An 11,347-nucleotide genomic window follows, 5' to 3' on the forward strand; every position below is an offset into this window, starting at 1 on the left:
CTCTATATATATATATATATATATATATATATATGTGTGTGTGTAAAAGCACAACAACTGTTTCAAGAAGCCAAACTCGGATGCTCTTACATTTTAAAACTTGCAACTCACTCTAAATGATCTTCCTGCCTCTCTCTCTCTCTCTCTCTCTCTCTCATTCTCTCTCTCTCTCTCTCTCTCTCTCTCTCTTACTCTAACTCTCTCTCTCTCTCTCTCTCTTTCTCTCTCTCTCTTTCTCTGACTCGCTCTCTCTGACTCTCTGTCTATCTCTCTCTCCCTGACCCTCACTCTCACTCTCACTCTCTCACTCTCACTCTGCAGTGAGCGGTGCCTCAGCCTGGAGAGAGTAAAGATGATTTGGGTGCTGGTGTGTGCGCTGGTCTCCCTCGGCGTGGCGGATGAGCTGGACACCCTCTACCCTGACCTGGAGCACTCCAGGACCATCTATGTCACAGGTAAGACCAGCACACGCCTTTTTAACCTTTTGCATGCGTCAACTTTGACATCTGTTGGTGAACCCGTGACCTATGATGATCGTGGCATACCTGTGACATCATGGCATAACTATGAAATCTCTGATGTGACCATGACATCGAAACATAGCTATGATATCTGTGATGCCGCCATGACATTACAACATAACTATGAGATGTCTTGGACATAACTAGGACATCATGGCATTACTATGATATCTGTGATGTGACAATGACATCACAACATAACTATGACTTCTTTGACATAACTAAGACATCTTGGCATAACTATGATATCTATGATGTGACTATGTCATCACAACATAACCATGACATATTTGACATAGCTAAGACGTCATGGCATAACTATGATATCTATGATGTAACCATGTCATGCCTTTGACATAACTAAGACAACATGGCATAACCTTGATATCAATGACGTAACTATGACATCAGAACATAGCTATCATGTCGCTATGACATCACAACATTGCTACGATGCATATTCAAAGTAACTATGACATCACTGCATTCGAGCAGTAGTGTTTGTGGCCAAGCTTTCTGCATTACAGAAAATGTACAAAAAAAATGTAGCTCTTACAAGAGAGGACTGGCCAAAAGGAAAACACCAAAAACATCCGCAGATATTCAAAAGGGGGCCTTTATCTAAACACACGTTACGTAAGGCTGCAGTGGAGTTAAGACAAGGCACAGAGCGCTTTACAGTGCATTGCAGAGGAATCTCTCTACAGCACCCTGTGGCTCGTTCCTAACACCCCGTCAGAGGACCAGGCCTGATGCCCTCAACTTATCACGGGGAACGCTGCCGTAGCTCGCAGATAGCGTCGCTGAGCTGGGCTTAATGGGCTCTGGCCGACAGCGATAGCGCTATCTAATCACACCATCTTAACTCGTTCAGCAGACGCTTTCATCCAAAAAAGACTTTCAGTGGATTCAGATACATGGCGGTAAAGAGCAGGTAGGGATTGGGGACGTCTTGCTCAAAGGATGTCTACATGGGGGGTGTGGACATTGGGGGGTCAGACCCAGTACCTTTCAGTTGGAGGTCCAAAATCCTAGCCATTACACTGTCCTGGGCCCTTGAAATGAATGCCACTTGAAAAGTGGCATTTCTCAAAAAACTCATTTTCTGTTTTGATGTAGTATAAGTACTATGTCACTATTTCATTGTAGCCATCACTTTTCTTTTTGTTGTGTATTTTCCTCACTTTTCTCCATGACTTATATGTATACTTTTAAACCCTGAACATTTCAAATCACAAATCGGAACAAATGGGACGGTTCAAAGGAAAGGAGTGAGCATTTAAGTCCCCATAAAAAATCTCAATTGTTCCTTTGAGTGAAGCGTTGTTTAAAGGGGCAGGTTGAATTGCACATTACCCCAAACTCAACGACAATCAGCTGAGGAAGCACTTCAACAGCTCTCCCCTTCCAACCAGGCCCTAGTGGAGGTAATCAATGGCCAATTATCCGGTGGTAAATTTAACACAGGCGTATGCAGTTGATGAAGAGAGAGAGAGAGAGAGCGAGAGAGAGAGAGCGAGAGAGAGCGAAAGAGAGAGTGAGAGAGAGAGAGAGAGAGAGAGAGAGAGAGAGAGGAGAGAGAGAGAGAGAGAGAGAGAGAGAGAGAGAGAGAGAGAGAGAGAGAGAGAGAGAGAGAGAGAGATTGCATGGAAAGATGGGGAAGGATTTTGTGAATTTCTTAGATTTTGAATTTAGATTTACAGTGAATTAAGTACCTTGATTCATACCTAAAGTGGAAGTTAACCCCCTGTTTCAGCTCAAAAATGTTGTTCTGGGAGTTCTCAGATTGGGTTACGACCCATGGCAACTTTATGATACAGCTTTATTAAGCAATGTATACAAAATGAGTCACACATCGTGGTTTACTGTAAGTGTCAGAAAAGTCTAATCTTATCCCTCCCATCGACATCAATGGCTGCCCCGACAGAGCTCCCCACACATCCACACACACCCACACACATCCACACACACCCAGAGAGGTTTGCGTACATAGTACACATTGGAGAAGTTTGCCTTCAGTGTTTTCTGCCAAAAAGCCCTTCCTGTAAGAGAGGCTTAAGGAGGTCAGGTGACGTAGTAAGGAGTGATAAAGGACACCCAGAGAGGAAGTTGTGGTGGAGGAATGGGTCAAACTCAGTACTTTCACCAAGGAGACTGGGGTATGTGTCCTGTGCTATTTTTAGACGTAGCTTCTTTTTTTTCAGTTGTCAGTCACAGTGTGGTTAGGTTCAGGCAAATCAACTACCTAGTTAGATTAAGGCAACACAACTATCTGGTTAGGTTAAGGCAACACAACTACCTGGTTAGGTTCAGGAAACACAACTATCTGGTTAGGTTAAGGCTACACAACTACCTGGTTGTTGATTGTGGAGTTTGGGGATTGAACCCAGAACCTTTCTTCTGGACTTCAACCAATTTAACACCATCCTGCCCGCGGTGTACTATCTCTTAGCCTGGAGACCATCCTGATCACGTGACCTCACATTCGTTTCACTACACAGATCAGTCTGGACCTCTAGCAATTTCCTGAAATGACTATATATTCTGGGCCAATCAGGGACTGAGTCATAGTTGACGACGTAATCTGGCTGCACTGTACTGCTCACCAGTTGACGAAGTAAACTACAGGCGTCTTCCGAAGCAACTAGCATTACTGTTAACATTAGTCGATTTAACTATAACTATAACTATAACTAACTATAATAGTGACAATTAAACAAGAACAAGAGAATGGCGTAGCGCAGTTTCTTGGCGGAAAATACACTATTGCTTTTATGAGAAGTGCAGCATGATGGCGTCATAGGTTTTGTAACACTGATAAGCTGAAGGTCTTTGTCCATCAAGGCAAGTTCTCCCGTATGAATAAATTAAGGGAGAATAGGTGGGGGTGATGCTGATATCTGTGGGATGCAAGCCAGCATGTAGAAGTTGGTGAAGTGCATCCTTCAGAAGCGTGGTTATGGAAAGCAGACACACACACACACACACACACACACACACACACACACAAACTGTGTGTGTGTGCTGTTCTCATCAATTCTGGACTTAAAACTGCCCTCGAGCTAAAACAATAAGGTCCTCACTTGGTACGCACGCACAGTGTGTGTGTGTGTGTGTGTGTCCGTGCGTACCAAGTGAGGACCTTATTGTTTTAGCTCGAACAGCATTCTGGACTCAATTATTTTTTTATTTCTAAATTCGCAACACATACACACACACACAATCAGACACACCCACCCAGTGAGCCAGGGGCCCCTGGGAGCCGGGACAAACGATTAAAGACAAACATAATTGACGTTCTGGCTCCTGTGATGTGCTAGGGTGCCAGCTCAAAGCCGATACAAGGTTGTGATTAAACACAGGGCAGGCTGTGGAGGGGAATGTGTGTATTATTGATCGCTCCGAGATTTGATTTTTTGCGATCGCAGGAGGAGTAGTTACCAGATGCACCCAGGCGTTGTCTTAAGTATTATTTCCAGTCAGGCCACGACAAGCGCTTTGTCACATGATCACAATGACCTGTGCATGTGTGAGTGTTAGAGGACTTGCATTGCCATGGGCAGAAAAGGCAATTTCGATTTCATGTCGTGTTTAAATTGGAACATTGCATGGCAAACTGTGTTATTGATATGTAGTTGTGCCAGATGAACACTCAAAAATGCTGTGGAATTATGAAGGAATGGGGTAACGGAGGTATAGGTTGAACAATATTAATCAGTAGCAAACTTTAGGCTTTAGGTTTTTTTTAAGTTTACGGTTTCTACATGATAGTGTTATTTTAACGGAATCTAAAAAATTTACCGAAACAATCTAACTTTTAAAGACTAAGGAACCATGTGCTGATGGTCCTATAAGTATCCTCACCTCATAGAACTAGTAGCTTTTTTGAACTCATAGAAACAAATGAAGACCCTATAATCCATAAGAGATATATCAGACTCAGCAACTAAGTCTGTTAATCCTGCTAACAGACATGGACATAGTGCTGATTTATTCCCAACAGAAGTTACAGAGGAGATAGAGAAGTTACAGTTTGTCCAAGAGGGTATCCGCTTCAACCCGATAATAAAAATGAAATTAAACAACAATTTCTGTTTCTCTCCAGAAAACGCCCCCCGGATATCGGTGCTATCTCAGCAGGACAAGGTAGTCTCTCAGCGGGGGGGCAATGCCACACTGCCCTGCACCATACAGCGGGACCAGACGATGCCCGCCAACCACAAGATGAGGATCAAGTGGACCAAGCTGACCTCCGACTACCTTAAAGAGGTAGGGGTCCCTACGCCGATCAGGGTTCAGATTGCTGATGCTGATGATTAGCGAGGAACATGCTAACCGTTAGCATTCCATGATTAACCTTATATAAATGGCGGGAAATTGAATGCAATTTTTGTTACATGCAAACCGTAAGAATAAGCATTAGTATTAGTAGTGTGCGCTTACCTAGTTAAAGTAATGCTAAACATTTGCCTTCCATGATTAATTCCACGGGAGTGAAGGCTTACAGAAATAGTGGAATTTGCTATGATTTGGCACGACGAAGGATGGACTGACATTCTACAGGTTGTACAAAGTATGGTCATGATAGGCCCACAGGTGGTGCTGCAGCACACAGTTAATTTGTCAAACCAAACTTTTCGATTTGAACTACAATGCTAACCATTAGCATTGGCATTCGATTACTAATCGAGTGCAAAGCAGGCGGTGTGAATGAAGGAGTGAATGGAGGCGTGAATGGAGGAGTGAATAAAGGAGTGAATGAAGAAGGAGTGAATAAGAGAAAATTGCAAAAAAATTTGGTGTAAAGTAAACAAACCAACGCTAGCTCACTAACCCCGCCGCGCCGGGGTCCTCCAGGTGGACGTCTTCGTCGCCATGGACTACCACAAGCGGAGCTACGGGCGGTTCCACGGGCGGGTCCACCTTCAGGGCTCCTCCCCCCTGGACGCGTCCCTGGTGATCAGCGACCTCACCCTGGAGGATTATGGGAGATATAAGTGCGAGGTCATCGACGGCCTGGAGGACGGCACCTCGGTGGTTTCCCTCGACCTTCAAGGTAAACGTCTACCTCTGTGTGTTTATGTGTACTGTTGGGCTGGGTTTATATGGTGGGTGTAGGCGGGGGGGGGGGGGGGGTGCGGCCCCTTAAGTGAGCGTTTACCTCTGCAGCTGATGTCCTCCTAATAGCCGGGGCCGCCGTCCCAGGCTAAATATAGCCGTGTCTCCGGAGCTAAACAGTGGGAAGGTGAGGAGTAAAAAAAAAGGTGACACAACGAGACGCAAGCGCAGGCACATTTATTCACACAAAGTATGAATGGACACAGATTCATCCACGCACACACACACACACACACACACACACGCACACAGTATAAATGCGTGCGTGAGAGTGTGTAAATTCATTATCATTGTGATCCAAAAAAGTGCCTACTGCGTACCTTTTCTCTCTCTTATCGCTCTCTCTTTGTCTCTCTCTCCCCACCCCCCACTCTCCCCCCACCCCCTTCCCCATCTCCCTCCTCTCCCCTCCTCCTCTCTCCATCACTCCCTTTCTCCCCCTCCCTCCCCTCCTCCTCTCTCCATCACCCCCTTTCTCCCCCTCCCTCCCCTCTTCCTCTCTCCATCACCCCCTTTCTCCCCCTCCCTCCCCTCTTCCTCTCTCCATCACCCCCTTTCTCCCCCTCCCTCCCCTCTCTCTATCTCCATCACCCCCTTTCTCCCCCTTCATCTCCTCCCTCCCCTCCCTCTTTCTCCATCACCCCCTTCTCTCCCCCTCCCTCGCCTCCCTCCCCTCTCTCTTATCTCCATCACCACCTTTCTCCTCACTCCTTCCCCTCCCTCCCCCTCTCCATCACCCCCTCCCCCTCTCCCCCCCTCCCTCCCCCCCTCCCCTCCCCTCCCTCCTCCCCCCCCCCCCCCCTTCTCCCAGGCGTCCTCTTCCCCTACTCGCCGCGCCTGGGCCGCTACAACCTCAACTTCTACGAGGCGGAGCGGGCGTGCCGGGAGCAGGACGCGGCGGGTGGCGTCCTTCGAGCAGCTGTACGAGGCGTGGCGCGGCGGCCTGGACTGGTGCAACGCCGGCTGGCTGAGCGACGGCTCCGTGCAGTACCCCATCACCAGCCCCCGCGAGCCCTGCGGCGGCAAGGGCACGGCGCCCGGCGTCCGGAGCTACGGCGTGCGGGAGAAGGAGAAGAACCACTTTGACGTCTTCTGCTTCACCTCCCACTACAAGGGTGAGTGGGAGGGGGAGGGGGTGGGGGAGAGGAGGGGGGAGGGGGGGAGAGAGCTAGGATAGAGGATGGAGATATGGTGGAGAGTGAGAGAGTGAGAGAGAGAGAGAGAGAGAGAGAGAGAGAGAGAGAGAGAGAGAGAGAAAAGGTATGTAGTATGCCCATTTTAGGATTACAATGACAATGAGGGGAGGGGGGGAGAGGACGGGGGAGAGGGGGGAGGGGGGGAGAGAGATAGGATAGAGGATGGAGATATGGTGGAGAGTGAGAGAGAGAGAGCGAGAGAGAGAGAGAGAGAGAGAGAGAGAGAGAGAGAGAGAGCGAGAGAGAGAGAGAGAGAGAGAGAGAGAGAGAGAGAGAGAAAAGGTATGTAGTATGCCCATTTTAGGATTACAATGACAATGAGGGGAGGGGGGGGTAGTCAGGGGCTGGAAGACCGGGTCAGGGGGGGGTACATGTGGTGGAGGGGGGGCTTGGTGGTTTAAGTGTATCTTGGTGTGGAGTGTGTGTGTGTGTGTGTGTGTGTGTGTGTGTGTGTGTGTGTGTGTGTGTGTGTGTGTGTGTGTGTGTTGATGATGGCTGGTTTAAGCAGGCCCCCTGGCTGGGTGAGGCTGCACACCTGTTGCACATTGAGCAATCAGCTGGGATGGTTTGACTTGATTCGGGTTCCTTTGACAACATTTTAGTCACATCTATAGCAGAGAAGTACAGTTTGGAGCTGAACAGAGAGAGAAAGTACCATCGCTGGGCAGGAGTTGCTCCCGTTTTTAGTTCCCTGAGTGCCTTGGTGTGATGACATGGGGGTACCTGTTACTCCTCCTGGCTAACTTTTGCTTTACCTTTGACGTGACGGTAGTTATCTACGCACAAAGTCTACAGGTGTGTGGCCATAGGTAGGGCAATAACCGTTTAAACATACACTTTTCAAAATGTCACAAAAAAGAAATGTGACAAACAAAATGTCTTTCATGAGGAAAAGTGTGCCTCTATTTCTGTTGGTTTATTTAGTTATGTCTAAGTTATTACATTTTTTCAATATTTTTTGTCCCCCACCCTTCAGGTCGGTTCTACTACCTGATCCACCCCTCCAAGCTGACCTATGACGAGGCGGTGGGGGCGTGTCTTAAGGACGGGGCTGAGATCGCCAAGGTGGGCCAGATGTACGCCGCCTGGAAGCTGCTGGGCTATGACCGCTGCGACGCCGGCTGGTTGGCCGACGGCAGCGTCCGTTACCCTATCTCCCGCCCCCGCCGGCGCTGCAGTCCAACCGAAGCGGCCGTGAGGTTCTCCGGCTTCCCGGACAAGAAACACAAGCTGTACGGAGTGTACTGCTTCAAGGGCCAGCACTGAGCGCACACACGTACACACGCATACATAGACATAGTTACACACACACACACACACACACACACATACACAAACACACACACACACATACACACACACTCACACACACGTGCACATCAACACAAAAACATATGCACACACACACAGGCAAAAACATACACACACAGACAGATAAACACACAAACACACACACACACACATGCATGTTATCTGTGTGTGCAGGTGCAAAATAAAGGTGCACACTTAGACACAGGGAGCCCTGTGTTTGGGGGGGGGGAGGGTGGGTCTTAGACATTGTGTCAGGCATGAACAAACACAACATACACACAAACAGAAACTGTGATGCTTTACTTTCTGAAAACAAAAAGACAAACAAGAAGTATTTGTCACCGAGTCATGTCTCCAAACGTTCCACCGTGTTTTTACGTCTTCTCCTTTCCTAGCGAGGGCATATAATGAATAGTTTACACCTATATTTACAGTTCATAATATTTAATAGTTAGTTTGTTTTTCAAGCAGGGGTACAGACACTGCAGGGGAGAGAGAGAGAGAGAGAGAGGGACGAGTCTAATGTAGAGTCACATGACCACACATCCCGTGCTGTTTTGAGAATCGGCTGATGCATGGGATTCACTTGGGAACCACACCGCTTCACTGACATCCATGTTACAGAGTCCTTACAGCTGGACTGATACTTTCAGGCGCTTACGTTACACTACAGTATGTTTTCACATCCAGCACACCGCAACCAAGCCATCACACACACACACACACACACACACACACAACGTGGGGAGGAATCAAATAAGATGGCGGCTTGCGCAAACCGAGCACAAATATGAAACTGCATCGACCTCTGCTGTCCTGTTTGATTTTTACAAGGTGCTATTGATTTGTACGTCGTTAAGAAAATCTGTTGCGTGTTTTATGTTTTTGTATCAACGTGTTGTTGTGTACCAAACGGACCAAACATCGGTGTCGCCCCCCCGGCAAAGAGACAAAAAAAATCAACAAACGTCCGACCAACCATGACTCTTGTTCCATCCATTTTGAGTATGACTATTGTAGAATGTGAGTATCTAGGGAGAATGTTATTGTTGCTGTTATGAATTCATATTTTGTGATAAAAAAAAAAGAAATGTTATTATTACACAGTTATTTTTTATGTTCCGGACAAAATAGTCCAGATGCCTGGGTGTAAACGAAAAACATCTGTACCAATAAATAACAAACAACAACAGCGAAACAGGGAGGTAAACAATTGCACTGAAAACACAGAAGTAGAGGCCTGTAAGAGCCTACAGCGGCCAATAGACAACATTAAAGCGAACCATCGAAGGCCCTGCACAGCAACAATAAAATGCCTTGGCGTGGAAACATAGTGTGAGCAAGTTTTGTGGTGTTTTAGAGGCGGCTAGATGGAGAGGTTTGGCTTTCTTTGGAGCATGCCTTCACCTCTCAACCTATAGCACACAGCAGCACAGCATAGACCTCCCTGTATATTAATACACACCGTTTTCTAGAGAAATGGTTTCTTAAGAGACAGGCTACATACATTGTTAAGGAGTATATGGCTGTTGCCTTAGCGGTTTAAGCTCTAGCGCTAACCATACACAAGCAGTTTATGCCCTGCGAACAAGCACGAGAAAAATCAATGGTCATTCAAAAACGCAACGATTAATGAATGCAGAGGTGGGGGATTTGACCATATAAGGACAGAGAGGGGGATGTTGGTTTTGAGTGAGCTCACTATAGTTCAGTCCCAACTGGCACTTAGAGAACACTTAAGGTCATTTGGTCATTTACCAGAGTTGCAGCTTAGCTTCAATTGGCTCTGCGTTTCCATGACAACCCACCAGGAGATCAGGGTTGCAACAAAGAAGAAAAATAAAATCTGCTTCTGGACAGACTCATGGTGGGTGGCTTTATTTTTTTGATGGTTGACATTGTTATTGTTGTTAGCCTTCGTGCTAAAGATTGTGCTAGGACTATCGCTGTTTTTTCTAGCCTATGTCAATAAACCATAAGAAGTGTTCATTAATGTACAGTTAGTGAGAAACTGCTTCAAAAAGGCGGAACAAGTTAAAGAATAAAATGTTGTTTATTCAAGGTTCCTTTTTTTCCCCTTTTTTTCTAAATGTGCTCGAAAATGTTTACGAAAAAAAATCAACAACTATGAAGACATTATAACATGATTTCAGTTGACTCCATCATTTCTTTGTCATCATTTCCAAGCAAGGATTTCTTTCCGTTTATTTGTGTATCCATCGAGGCCAAGAGGAGCCGATTAAACACAATCTGTAGAAAAAAAACAACACAATCTCTACAGACCCAAGTACCAAATAATTAAATAAAACCCGTAGATAAGTCCCATGGCTCTTGTAATTTGTTTTTGTATCCTACGTCTCACCCCGCACCATTACCCTGTTTGTACAGTTTCAACCGTCCACCAGGCAGGCTTGTGACTGCCAACGTAAAGAGAAAATACCAAAGTGCTGAGGTGTAGCTTTCTGAGGGTGACCGTTTCAGTTGGTCCAGACCAGAGGGTCTCTGGGCCAAGCCGTACCCGACTCCAGGTGCACAGACCCAGGCCTTCAGTAACGCAATGTTCAGCGTGTGTTTCCAAAAGGAGGGCGCAGACACACACACACACACGCACACGCACACGTACACACACACACACACACACACACACACACACACACACACACACACACACACACACACACACAAATACAGACACATAGAAACACACACACACACATACACAGGGGCCATTCATGGTGTGACACTCTTGCCATGTTTGATTTGTAATTTAAAAATATTATTATGTCTCAGAAGCAGATTATTTTAGTAACTGGATGACGACATTAATGGAAGTTTGTTTTTGTGTGTTTTTTTCCCCGTATTTCTCTGCAGTTTTGAGTGGGCACACCTATTTATGGTTTGGAACAGACTATTTCAGTTGAATGCAACCTCGTCACAGCATTCATTGGGTTGGTGGGTGTAACCAAAATTGGAATGGGAATATAGGAATATACTCTTAAAAGAATTCTCTCTGTTAGATGTACTTAATGATTCATGGGAATAAATTATAAGCACCACTGCCAACGATTATTTGTAAAATGTTAATATTCAAGTTCATGCAGTCACCCCTACTATAACTAGGGGCCACTGATCATCATTATAGCAACTACTGTTTGACTATACAGGTCATAAATAAGCAGGTAAGGTTAGGGCACTCATGGA

The 11,347-nt window shown here is 46.2% G+C and overlaps 1 protein-coding gene across 1 annotated transcript; it reads left to right on the plus strand.

The window, feature by feature from the left end:
* Nucleotides 1-352: 352 nt before the first annotated feature.
* LOC311367662 (hyaluronan and proteoglycan link protein 1-like) lies at nucleotides 353-8,101 on the plus strand (the record flags this gene model as incomplete). Its single annotated transcript, XM_084486477.1, is given in 6 exon segments — nucleotides 353-455; nucleotides 4,627-4,790; nucleotides 5,379-5,577; nucleotides 6,451-6,539; nucleotides 6,541-6,754; nucleotides 7,812-8,101. Coding segments are annotated over 6 exon segments (1,059 nt in total).
* Between the last annotated feature and the right edge of the window lie 3,246 nt (nucleotides 8,102-11,347).

Source organism: Micromesistius poutassou, assembly GCF_964030765.1.
Source record: "Micromesistius poutassou genome assembly, chromosome: 22".
In the NCBI taxonomy this organism is placed as follows: domain Eukaryota; kingdom Metazoa; phylum Chordata; class Actinopteri; order Gadiformes; family Gadidae; genus Micromesistius; species Micromesistius poutassou.